The sequence below is a fragment of the Mesoplodon densirostris genome, chromosome 7 (assembly GCF_025265405.1).
Source record: "Mesoplodon densirostris isolate mMesDen1 chromosome 7, mMesDen1 primary haplotype, whole genome shotgun sequence".
In the NCBI taxonomy this organism is placed as follows: Eukaryota; Metazoa; Chordata; class Mammalia; order Artiodactyla; family Ziphiidae; genus Mesoplodon; species Mesoplodon densirostris.
Genome location: NC_082667.1, coordinates 111062969 through 111075717, shown reverse-complemented (window position 1 = coordinate 111075717; position 12749 = coordinate 111062969). Strand labels below are relative to the sequence as shown.

Below are 12749 nucleotides of genomic sequence, written 5' to 3'. Positions count from 1 at the left end.
CTGCAGCTGGAGAGAAACAGCCTCCGTTCTAGTTCAAGCCCAGACGTGACTTCTTAGAAAAGTCAAGAATGCATTTCTCTCCAGGGTATTCACTGTGGGAGAGGTGGGTCAAACGGGTTTGCCCTTGTCACCAGCTGTAGAAACGGAAGAGGACGTCCCCATCTCCTGCCTGCTCGGGGAGCAGAAAGACCTGGGCGACCTTGACTCTGAGTACATTGCCCTTTGGCAGCTCCCAGGACCTGTGTGCCCCATGGCTTGCACCATCCTGAAGCCAACAATTAAGGAATGGACCCTCCAGGGCCCACCCCCTCCCAGCCCTGCCTTATAAGACCCCAGGGACCCTGGCATCCACAGCCACAGCAGGAGCCAGGAGCCAGCGTTCCTTGGGGTTCGGGACATCTGGGCAACACAGATGGGGCCTGAGAGTCACCACCTTCCCTGCCGAGGGACCACGCATGCCATGCAGCTGAAGACGGACCTGAGCTGGGAATTGGAGCTCTCTAGGGGCTTCTGGCTTCTCTCCAGCTGTGAGCCAGCACCAGGAGGATTGGCTGGGGGCCTGGAGTCCAAGGCTGTGCCCTCTGCTCTGCAGACCCCCACACCCAGGGCAGGTGGATCTGGAGGATCCCATCTTGAGGAGACTGGTGATGAGGGCCTTTGCCTCGTTGCTGGCTCTTGAGCACCAGGGAGACAAAGCTCAGCCGATGTCCCAGTCTGTTAACTCCCTACCCCACGAGCCCAACCATGACCACCCCAGACGGTTGACCAAGACTGAGGAATCGGGAGACAAAGGAGGCCTGCTGGGGGAAGACAGGAGAGGCTGAGGCACGGCGACTGAGGACACTGTCCCTCTGGACAGGCAGCACGGAAGGAGGGATCTGGAAGTTGGGGCTACCTCTCCATACCTCCCAAATTGCTCCTTGATTTCTGGGTCTTGGGGAAAACAGCAGTGTGTGCCCCCTCTTTGGCACAGAGGAGGAGGGGTTGGGGGTCTTTGCCTTGTGGTCTTTCCAGGATGGAAGAGTGGTGCTCCCACCCCAGTTGCCCCCATTTCCCAGAAAAGACTGGAAGAACAAGAGGTAGGGCCAGATGCCAGCAGGAAACAGCCATTTTGCATGGGGTTTCGGGGGAGGAAGGGAAGGCTGGGGATGCCGGGTGGGTGGTTGGCTGGCAGAGATCATGCTGAGGGTCAGGGACAGAAAGGCACCCCAAGAGCCTGCTTTAAAGATCACCCCACTGGCGGCTGAGCCCAGGGAAGGGATTACCGCGAGTGTCCTTGTCTCCTGGAGGGCCGGCTCAGGGTGAGGGTAGTGAAGCTGGCACTTATTAGGACCCTCTTGGCCAGGCCTTCTACCTACATCACATCTATTCCTGCGACAGCCCTGCAAGGTAGGTGCTATCATCCCATTTTATAGATGGGAGAAAAGGACTCGGAGAGGTAACCTTCCCCAGCATCACGCAATCCGTAGTAAGGAGTCAGGATGCAAGAGGATTTAAGCGTGGGTGCATCTGTCTGCAAGGGACCCCTGTGCTGCTCGCAGAGGTGCATGGGGGGAGGCTTCCCTGGGCTTCTCTCCGGGGGATCGTGGCCATGATCCAGGTTGAAGGAGCCAGGGCCTCCCTGGAAGGCTGTAGGGTGTCTCTGAGGTGTGTGTGGGGGGGTCCCTGTTCCCAGTGTCAGCCAGGCTGATGACCTCAGTCAGGACAAGGAAGGACTTGGGTGTGGGTGAGGTGAGAGGGGCAGGACCTCCTTGACTCTTAACATCTGGCTTCCCCTGAACAGACAAACGAACACTTTTATGAAAATTGCTGCAGGGCTCCAGGTGAAGCCCTGGAGGGGAGCAGAGGGCGGGGGCTGGGGAACTCCCCAGGAAGGACTCTGGGGAAGCCGTCGGCTGGGGGTGGGGTGTGCTGGCCACTCGCTGTCTCTCTGTGGGGACAAACTAGTTCTTGCTACTTATTACAGGTGATTTCATGGGAAGAGGCTGCGTTAGGCAAATTGTGGGTCTGCCTGTGCAGCTGGCAAAATTATTTCACCTCTGGAACTAATCCATTCAGTTAACAAAACTAGGGATCCACTAAGTGCCAGGCCCTGTTCTAGGCACTGGGGATCTAGGAATGAACAGAACCAACAAAACTCCTTGCTCTCTTGGAGCTTAAGTTTTAGTTAGGAGAGAAATGAGAAGCAAGATAAGGAAAATATGTATTTAATCAGATATAGTAAGTGCTACAAAAAAACCCTCGAATTTGAAATGTTGCCGAGTGGGTGTGTAAATATTAGGTGGGGATGCAAGGAAGGGTCTTTGCAGTCAGTCTTTGAAGAATGACCTGAGCAAATTCAGCCAGGAAGTTCTCTGGAGGAAGAGTCTTCAGGAAGAGGGAATAGCCGTGTGAAGGTGCTGAGGCAGGAGCATGTCTGGAGGATTAGAGGACCATAAAGGGGACCAGTATGGCTGGAGTGGAGACAAGGTCAGAGAGGTCAGCCCTTTATCTAGAAGCCAGATAAGGACGGGCTTCTAGGACACAGCAAGGGCTAGACTGGGACTAAAGGCCCATCTAGCCCCGAGATTTAGGAACTTCTCCAAGCGCCCAACCTGGGGAATGTCTGCTTGGCGCTCTGGGCCGTGAGCACGCAGTTTTCCACTTGGGAACATGTGACTAGGCCTGGTCTTGTGAGAAGCTGGGTCCCTGGGCAGGTGGGCCCCTGCCTCGTGGGGAAGGGACGAGGGGCCTGGAGGCAGGGCTACCTGCTGGCGGGGGGTGGCCCCCCAGGACAGATCTCAGCCCAGTCAGACAAACCCCTCCAGGCCTGCCTGTCTCTATTTCCAGAGTGTTTTCCAGCCCGGGCAGCTCTGAGGGGGTGTCGTGAGTCACCCACTCAGGGCAGGAAGCTTTGCTAAGGAGGGACAGAGTGGTTCGTGTCATCTGACCAGAGCCAAGGGTCAGTGTCTGGGGCCAGACCCTGCTTTTCAGTGTCTGTGTTGGGATGGCCAAGCAGGGCGACCCACAAGGAAGGGATCTGAGGACGATCCTGTGGTCCCAAGTGAGCCACACAGACTGCTTATTTTTTTTCTTTCTCTGTGGCCACTTATATTTTATTTTTTTTATTGGAGTGTAGTTGCTTTACAGTACTGTGTTAGTTTATACTGTACAGCAAAGTGAATCAGCTATACGTATACATATAGCCCCTCTTTTTTGGATTTCCTTCCCATTTAGGTCACCGCGGAGTACTGAGCAGAGTTCCCTGTGCTATACAGTAGGTTCTCATTGGCTGTCTATTTTATACATAGTATTAATAGTGTATATGTGTCAATCCCAATCCCCCAGTTCATTCCCCCCCCCCACCCCACTTGCCCCCTTGGTCAGAGTGCTTACTGCAGCCTTGCTCCAGGCCCTGTCAGGGGCCTCAGGGGCCAGGGAACAGGGTCTTGGCTCTGCCTTCCCGCTCCCACTGTTGGCTCCTGGCTCCAGCTGGGAGGCCGGCCCTCCATACCTGCCTTCCCGCTGGAAGTGCTGTCTTCTGTCCACCCCGCACTGCGGCACCAACCGGCAGCCCTCAGAGGCCTCGCTAAGCTGTTGGTATCTCCTGCTGGGCCGCTGGGCGGATCTGACATCATAGACTCAGGTAAGTCACTGGGGGCTAAGTGGGGGGTCCCAGCTGAGGAAGGGTGGGTCACACACCGGCTCCCCATCTCTGCCCAGGTCCCGGGGTGACACAGGAGGCTGCAGCTGGTGCCTCGGCCCCGGGCCGTGGCCTGGAAACATTCCCTCCCCACCCAGGGCAGCTTCCAAGGACCTGCTGCAGGTCTGCCCAGTCCCAGGGGACTCCTAGCTCGAGAACAAGCCCTCGAGGCAGGATCATCAGGGCCAAGGCCTGACTGGGCTGGAGGAGTGAGGTGTCGCTGAGTAAAGGCCCGGGGGAACCCACACGTGCCCCTGAGTGTCTCCCTCAGCTGCCTCAAGGGCAGGTGGAGAGCAAGGGCTCTGATTCCACAGGCTGTGGCCCCAGCCAGTGCCCTCCTGGCTCCTGGTGACCTTTGCAGGCACCTTGGGCTGCACGGAGGCTGCTGGCTGTGGCACCTCTCCCCAGTGCTCCGCCTTCCCGCTCCCACTGCGTTCTGTGGCTCACAGCTTCCCCCTTCCTCAGATCACTGTGGAGGTCAGAGAATCTCCCCCACTCTCACGTGGATTCTGGCCCAGCCTGCCCCGGCAGGCAGGCAGGCAAGCCAGCAGGCAGGCAGGTAGGCAGGTAGGCAAGCCAGCAGGCAGGCAGGTAGGCAGGCAGACAGGCAAGCCAGCAGGCAGGCAGGTAGGCAGGCAGGCAGGCAGGCAGGCAGGCAGGCAGGCAGGTAGGTAGGCAGGCAGGCAGGCAGGCAGGCAGGTAGGCAGGCAGGCAGGCAGGCAGGTAGGTAGGCAGGTAGGCAGGTAGGCAGGTAGGAAGGCAGGCAGGCAGGCAGGTAGGCAGGTAGGCAGGCAGGCAGGCACGCAGGTAGGTAGGCAGGCAGGCAGGCAGGCAGGTAGGCAGGTAGGTAGGCAGGTAGGCAGGCAAGTAGGCAGGTAGGCAGGTAGGCACGAGACGAGGGCTCCCTTGCCAGTCCCTCCTCCCTGCCTTTGTCTCTTCCTGCCCGTGGGCTCGGCTGGGGTGTGGAGGGAGGGCCACTCTTCCCATCCAGGCCCTGGGTCACTAGCACCTCATAACTTTCTCTTCCACTGAGGACACAGCCAGCAGCTCCTGCCATGGACAGGTGGTACCTGGGTGAGTCCCCTGAACCCCATCCCCCCACCTGCTCAGACTCTGACACAGGTGTCCACCCCATCACTTTCAAGTGCACCCCCAGCTCCCCAGGAGCACAGGAAAAGCAGAAACAAGGAGAGGAGGGATTTCTAAACAAGGGCATCTCGGTATGGGTCCTGGGCGTGCCGTCATCTCTGCTTCCAGCATCTCTGAGCTGCAAGAGCTGGGAAGGCAACTTGTGCAACAGCCCCCTTTCTGTCGGTGTGTCCATCTGTCTGTCTGTCCGTCTGCAGGAACTCTGAAGCCAGACTGCTGGGTTCAGAGCTTGGTTCCCCCACTTTGTAGCTGCCTAACCTCTGGCAAGTTATTTTACTTCTCTGTACCTCAGTTTCTTCATCTATAAAATGGGGATGATACTAATGCCTTCCTTGCCTCATAGAGTTGCTGTGATGATTAAATGAGTTAATTTTTGTAAAGTGTTTAGAACAGAGCCTTGCATATAGAGTTAAAAATGCAGCTACTGATTTGCTTTCCCTATTTCTCTTGTCTTCTATCATCTCCTATCTATCTACCTATCTATCCATCTATCATCTTCATCATCATCATCATCTATCATCTATCATAGTCATGCATCTATCATCTATCTATCTATCTATCTATCTATCAACTTTCTACCTATTTTTATACTCCAGAAAGAATCCACAGTGGCTTACAAAGATAGACAAAATGTACTAAGATACCAAGATAATGTATAATAAGGAGGTACCAGTGTCTGTGTGGAGGGCCCCAGGAGTTTTGGGAGTACAGCCATGGGGGCTTTCTAGCTCTGGTTTTGTCCCTGACTGGGTGTTTCAGGCAAGTCCCTCAATCTCCCTGCCCTCAGTCTTCCTGGGCTGCCCAGTGGGGATCATGGCGCTGCCCTGGCCACCTTCAGGGTCATTGTGGAGTCAATGACCAGCTCAGTTTCTTTATCTGTGGAATGGAGCAAGCGTGCATTCAGCAGGACAATGCATGCAAGAACTTGACACATGCTCAGCCCCTACCAAATGTTAGCTCTGTTGTATTTTCATGAATATTCATCACTTGGCCCTGAAAGCAGAAGAGCTGAATGGGTGTCTCGGCTCCTGGTCTGCAGGCCGTGACATTTCCCCTTTCCATCTCACCCTCATGTTCATTTTGCTGGAAGGTGGTTGGCTTTTCTGGGTCTGACAGTGTATGACAGTAACAATAATGACACTTACTGTGTACCAGGCCCCCTGCCATACCCTTTACCACATTATCTCACTTTCTCCTCATCACAACCCATTCTACGGATGAGGAGACTGAGGCACACAGAGGTTAAGTAACTTGACAGAGGCCATATACTTAGCAAGTGGAGGAGCCAGGAAATGCACTCAAACCTTGATCCCCTGCCACTGCTCCAGGAAGATTAATAGATGGAGTCCTTTTGAAGGACTAACCCACCCCTGATGGACACTGACTGCTGACCTTGGCCCTTTGGCTACAATTGAGCATCAGCCTCTTCTAGAAGCCAATTCGATTGATTAGAACTCAGCCAGGAATATGAGCATCCATGGAGTACCCAGTGCTGCGGTCCCCAAAGTGAGTGGGGCCACAGTAGAGGGGGGAGGAGGCCTTGGAAGTGTGGGAAATTTCCTGATTCCTAAAGCTGAGGGTGTGGCTCTCAGTCTCCACCTTGCCTCTCACCGCTCTGTGCCCTTGAGCCAGGGCCCTACCCTCTCTGTGCCTCAGATGCCTCATCTGTAAAATGGGGAAATAACACAAAGTGCAAGGAACTAATAGGAACGTGTTTTGCAAATCATGAAAACAAGGAGCTCTCCCTGTGGCAGGGCTTGGTCCCTCCCGAGGGAGCCTACCGTGTAACAGTGGGAAACTGGCACGGAAGCTGTGCTTCATGGCTGGAGAAGGAAACTGCCAGAGGCTGCAGGAGACGAGGGGTTGGTTAGGGATGACACTGACTGAGGTGTGAGCTGTTAGATGCAGCCTGGATGGATGAAGAAGATAACAGAGGAAAGGGCGTTCCCAGGCAGCGAAGGCCTGGAGGTGTGAACGTGCATGGGGGGCTCAGATGGGCTGTGAGGCGGGAGGGGCCGGGTACCCTGGGACCACCGCAGAGGAGCCTTGAGTGCCAGACAAGACACATCAGCCAAAACAACCATCTCCATAGCGGTGGGTGAGGTGGGCCACTGCTAGGGTCAGGGCCCTCCATGGGACCCCCGACCTTGCCCCCCAGGCTGTAATATACACGGAATATATTTCGAAACTCCCACTTCCCCATTGTCACAGCCCCAGCCATGACCTCTCCGGCTGGGGGAAGGACACCACGGCTGATCTGTCCCCCGCACTTCTCTCTGGAAATTTCCTTGGGGAGGGTTTGGAAAGCCGGCCAACTCCTCCCTGCCCCTGCTGCCCGTGCACCTCCTCATGCCTCAGCAGGAGCCCCACTATCCACACCAGGGCCTTTCTTGTGACCAGGGTAAATATTACCTGGCACTGTTAATGTTTAATGTCTCCCCCATCCCTGGCCACCCCACAGCCAGGCACTCTCCCCGAAGCAGAGGCAGCGGGAAGAGGGCAGTGGGACGTGCCCGGTCTGCGGGGGGACATGGCAGGGTTGTCGACAGATGACGGTGAGTGTGTGTGTGTGCGTGTGAAGCATTAGGTGCCTCGGACCATCTTTGGAGGGTGAGCAGGACCCCACTCTTCCGCCTCCTGGCACCCCTGCCTTCCAAGAGTACCCACCGCCCCTGCCTCCTCCCGTGCCAGCCTTCCCGCTAAGAAAATTTGCTTTTAAAAGAGGATCCCACCTTAACTCCAAAGAAATCTAGCTTGAATGGTGGAACCTTGGGTGCCAAGTAGGAGCTGCTGGGGGGTAGGGAGTGGTGAGCTTCTATCTTGACTTTCTGGCATGCATCGGTCCTGGTTCCATGTATCTTTGGGACTGTCTAAGCTCAGAGCAGGAGGCAGATGGGGGTCAGGCTGGCTGGGGCAGGAGTGGGCCCCTCTGCCCAGCCTTCTCAGGCTGGCTTTGGGGTGAGAGCCCCCAGGTTCACGACACGCGCCCAGAAGTCATCCTGCGAACGAGGGTGATCAGGCCTGGAATCCAGTGGGCCTTCTGTTGTCTGTGGTGGTCTTAGAGCCAGATCTAGAAAAGATGAGGGCTTAGGGTGAGGGCTGGCTCATCCGATGGCTCAAGACGCAGTGGTCAGGGAGGAGACGGGTTCCTGGTATGGTGAGGGGAGCTGTGTGACACTAATGCCCCATGTGACCTTGAACAAGACCTGAACCGAATCTGGGGAGACAACGTCGGAGGCCTTCTGCATGGTGACGGGTGCCTGGGCCCCCCCTAGGCTCCCTTGGCCTCAGGCCCTACAGGCCCAGGAGCAGACCCCTTCTAGCCTGTTCTCTCCTGGCCTAGGGCAGGTGTACCACCAGGACAGCTGGGCTCACCGGGCCCCACGGCCCAGGCACAGCTCAGCACAGCCTGGGAGGTGCCAACTGGTGCGTTCCTTTGACCTTGGGCACTGCTTCCCTCGTGCCAAGAAGGGGCTCAAGTAGGGCAGAAAAAAGGGGCCACCCTAGCCGTGGCAGAAAAGCTCTGGCCAGGTGCCCTCCAGCTGCCCAACAGTGAGTGTGCTCAGTTTACAGGGCCGGAAGCAGAGCCATGATATCTGCTTGGGGCTGGAGACTGGACTGAACCAGTTGGCCTTGAAATGTCTCCTTCCTCCTGACCACGTGACAGGCAGCCCAGCAAAGGGGTTAAGCACCTAGATTCTTTTTTTTTTTTTTTTTTTTTTTTTTTGCGGTATGCGGGCCTCTCACTGTTGTGGCCTCCCCCGTTGCGGAGCACAGGCTCCGGACGCGCAGGCTCCGGACGCGCAGGCTCAGCGGCCATGGCTCACGGGCCCAGCCGCTCCGCGGCATATGGGATCCTCCCAGACCGGGGCACGAACCCGTATCCCCTGCATCGGCAGGCGGACTCTCAACCACTTGCGCCACCAGGGAGGCCCAGCACCTAGATTCTTAACAACCAATTGCCTGGGTTCATTCCCAGCTCGACCCTTCTCTAGCTGTGTGACTGTGGGTGAGTTGCTTTGTCCCTCTGTGCCTCCATCTTCTCATGGATTATATTGGAAGAATATTAATGCCTCATAGGGTTGTTACAATGGTTAAATGAGCTACTGCTTTGTTAGCCTCAGCCTGGCACATGGTAAGCACAATATATTAATGCTTCTGAAATAAATTTGCTTCCTCCTGAGGATAGCAACGTAGGAGAGAAGAATCTAGAAACATGGGTCCAAGACCCAGTTCTGCCTCTAACTTTTATTGGGACTTTAGACAAGTCTTCAAACTGGGCCTCAGTTTCCTCCTTCTGTTCAGTGAATGTTAAGGTTCTATTTATTTATTTATTCATCCATTCACTTCACAAATATTTGCCAAGTACCTTGTAGTTGATTATTTATATGGAGAGAGGTTGCTGGTGAGTCTTATGGGAGATGCCTCTGTTGGCCTTTTCTTACTTTTGTATGAAGCAAGGAGAGGAAGGAACCAGCCCCTACCAGACGTGCCAGAGGCCTCCACAGGCATCGTGGGTCCCTGCTTTGGAGGCACAGTATTTGGTCCCAAGCCGATTGCTGGGAGCCACCTAGGGCAGTGGGGGCAGCGGCATTAGCAGACTCACCAGCCCCTGCTCGTGGATGTCTCTCCACCAGCCTCGCCTGGCCCCCTTGGACCCCTGGGGGTGCTGGGATGGGAAGGATGGGGGTTCCACTGTTTCTGTGGCTGAAACACACCACTGTCGGTGACTCACCCTTCACCCACTTCTGGCTCTCTCCTCAGGTGGCAGCCCCAAGGAGGATGTGGACCCATTCTCCTATGGTGAGCCTGGTGGGCCCCTCCTCCGCACCCTTCCTGAGCACCCCCCCGCCATGTAACCCTGGTTCCTGGCCTCTCCCAGCCCTGGGTTATGCGTCCCCCACCTTCGCCAGTTACTGTAGGGCTGCTGCCAGGTTGGCTGCAGGGAGGGGTCTGGGATCACTCATTCCACTTCCTTGCCCTCTCCTCCCTCAGACTATGAGACTGTCCGCAACGGGGGCCTGATCTTCGCTGCCCTGGCCTTCATCGTGGGGCTTATCATCATCCTCAGTAAGTGAGGCCTTCGTGTGGGAAGTGGGGTGCTGCTGGGGACACATCTCAAAGCCACTGAGCGCACTGGCTTCCCAGGTGTGGCGGGGAGAGCCCTCTCGCCCCCTTCCCAGATCCCGGAAGGGGGAAGTGAGTTTCTAGGATCCCCTCCCCTCCCCCACGCAGGATGTGGAAACGGAGGGCCACCTTGATGAAAAGAGGAGTCTTGGATGCCCCACTGCTTGGTCTTCAGACCACCCAGGAGGTTCCTTCTTCCTCCAGTGCAGGCTCCAGTGGATGCTGGGGGGAAGGCTGTGGAGATGGGAGAGCTGGCTTTCAGCGGCCCTGGGAAACTCCAGTGCACGTGGAGCCAGGCGAAGGGAGGGAACCAGCCTCCACTGGACACCCCCTCCCCCAGATCTGGACGCTTTCTTGGCTTGAGCTACATCTCGGCCCATTCAATCCTCTTGGCAACACTGAGGGATGGCCACCAATGTCACCATTTTGCGGATGAAAAACCAGACCCACCCTGAGAGGTGCAGCAAGCTGCCTGAGGTTCTGTAGCTGAATAGGAAGCGGAGCGGGTTCAGCCGCAACCACCTCCCCCAACCCCCTGCCTGCTGCCAGAAGGCAACCGTGCCTGGCAGCCAGAGGCCTTAGGCACCCCTGTTAGTTTACCATGGATCCCCTACTCTCTGGGCCTCAGTTTGCTCATCTGTTAAATGGGGATGATCCCACTCGCCTCAGAAGGTTAGGGCTGGCAGCCAAAGACACAGCAGCCAAGAAAGCACTCAGAAGGATCCAGCATAGGCATGGGATGTTCTAGGGGAGAAAAGGGTCCTGGCTCCAGCTCCAGCCCCAGCAGGCACACAGCAGGAGCTTAATAAATGCTCGTGGACTTGTTCAGGTGCAACCAGAAGAAACGTATACAGAAACACACAAATGAAAAGAAGAGAGAGAATGTAGCAGATATACCTCTGTGTCCTGGGATTCTAACACATCCATGGGTGGTGCCCCACCTCCTGACGGCTGCACTTTGCAGACGTGGCCAGTCTCCCCGATTCCCCTGGAGGCTCCCTGGTGGCAGTGTTGAGCATGTGGGAGGTGGAAGGCAAATGGACAGGAGCAGGGGTCTTGGCTCTGGTCTTCCTGCCATTCTTCTCCAAGAGCTTCTTGAGCAGCTTCTGCATGCCCAGCACCACGCAGGGGGCACCACAATGGCCCAGGCTCAGCACCACTCTCAGTGCACTCACAGTCCCCCACGGAGTCACTGCAGTGAATGTTTGTTGACTGACCAATTGACTGACTTGGGCTTCTGAATGCTTATGGTGCAGCCCTATATAGAGAGAGACAGTCAACTGTGGCCTCCAAGGCAGACACCAAGCGGTACAGGCAGGTGGGAGGGAGGAGGGAGTACAGAGCCGAGTCCTCCAGGGCAGAGAGGGTCTCCTTGGAAAACTAACCTCCTGTCTCTCTTTAAGGCAGACGATTCCGCTGCGGGGGCAGGAAGAAGCACCGGTGCGTGCCTGCCTGGGTGACTGATGGGGTGGGCGGGGCAGGGGTGGGAGGAGCGTGTGGAGGAGTTTGGTCACTGAGGCCTGTGAGGAGGGTCTACAACTTCGGGGACCCCTGAACCCACCGCCCCCCGCCAACTTACCTGTCTGCTTCCCTCCATCCCAGGCAAGTTCACGAAGATGAGCTGTAACGAGAGGTAGGTTTGCGAGGGGCGGGCAAGGGGGGTGGCCGGGGATGGCTGTGGATAATAAGGAAGAGGTGGGGACGAGCTGGGAAGGACGTCAGGGTCTTTCATCCATCAGCCAGGCGTCTGTCACCCTCATGTGTTTTTTTTATTACGCGGGCCTCTCACTGTTGTGGCCTCTCCCGTTGCGGAGCACAGGCTCCGGACGCGCAGGCTCAGCGGCCATGGCTCACGGGCCCAGCCGACGCGCGGCATGTGGGATCTTCTCGGACCGGGGCACGAACCCGTGTCCCCTGCATCGGCAGGCGGACTCTCAACCACTGCGCCACCGGGGAAGCCCTTTCTCATGTGTTTTTAAACGATGGCCAAGTGCCTGGCGTGGCGTGTGTAGCCAAGGGAGGCTGCCGAGGCATGCCAGGGAGAGGTAAGATGAATAAGGAACGAAAGGAGAGTCCCGACCTCTCCCCCCTCACCGCCCCAATCCTGTCTTTGTCTTTGCAGAGCCAGCCGTGTCCACCATGGCACCGGGGCTGCTTGGGAAGCCCTCCCTGAGCTATAGGTCTTTGTCCCCGGAACTGCCAGGCCCTCGGGCTGAAGGAAGCCCCGGGTTCCGCATGACCCCTTGCTGATAATAAAGCCGGCCTCAGAGACGGCTCCTTCCCTGGCCTGCCTCCCTCCCTCCTTCTCTCCTGTAACTGCCACCATCCGCTCCTCCAGGTCGGAGTCCATACAGCCCGGTCCCTTGTTTTTCAATTAGTCGCTCAGGTGCCCATGCCTACTTAAGCAAGAAGTTCAGTACCATCCCCTCTAGGACTTTCCTAGCGATGCCAAGGACCCCAGGGACGGAGGGCTCAGCCTGCCTTCCAAATGCCAGGCAGAGAGAAAGCCGGGAAGGCGAAGGTCACAGGTTCAAAGCCGCTGGGTCTGTTGGAGCTGCCTGATCCTCGGCCCAGGCCCTGGGTGGGGCTGTTGGAGCTCTCCAGTGGGAGAAGCTGCAGCCATGCCCTGGGCTGCCACAGATGTAGCTGTTTGTGGCCATATTATGTGCTCTGCCGTTTCCCCAGGTGCACCAACGTGCCAGGGTGGGTGGGTCTAGGGGTCCAGGCGGGGGCCTCAGCACACGCTCTCTTCCTATCCCCTTCCTGACCCTGGTGCTAAGCTCCGGCCACC

General features: G+C 56.8%; 1 protein-coding gene across 1 annotated transcript; it reads left to right on the top strand.

Annotated features, from left to right (window-relative positions):
• The first annotated feature begins 4737 nt into the window (after positions 1–4737).
• FXYD2 (FXYD domain containing ion transport regulator 2) lies at positions 4738–11585 on the top strand. Its single transcript, XM_060105264.1, has 5 exons — positions 4738–4756; positions 9596–9634; positions 9827–9901; positions 11362–11398; positions 11561–11585. Exons 1-5 carry the CDS (start codon positions 4738–4740, stop codon positions 11583–11585), a joined length of 195 nt encoding a protein of 64 aa, XP_059961247.1.
• Positions 11586–12749: the final 1164 nt, after the last annotated feature.

What these genes read in the sequence shown, in the direction of transcription:
- FXYD2 (XM_060105264.1), top strand. An exon ending in GGGGCTTATCATCATCCTCA is followed by an intron (nt 9,902 to 11,361) that starts GTAAGTGAGGCC and finishes TCTCTCTTTAAG; the next exon opens with GCAGACGATTCCGCTGCGGG. An exon ending in GGGGGCAGGAAGAAGCACCG is followed by an intron (nt 11,399 to 11,560) that starts GTGCGTGCCTGC and finishes CCTCCATCCCAG; the next exon opens with GCAAGTTCACGAAGATGAGC.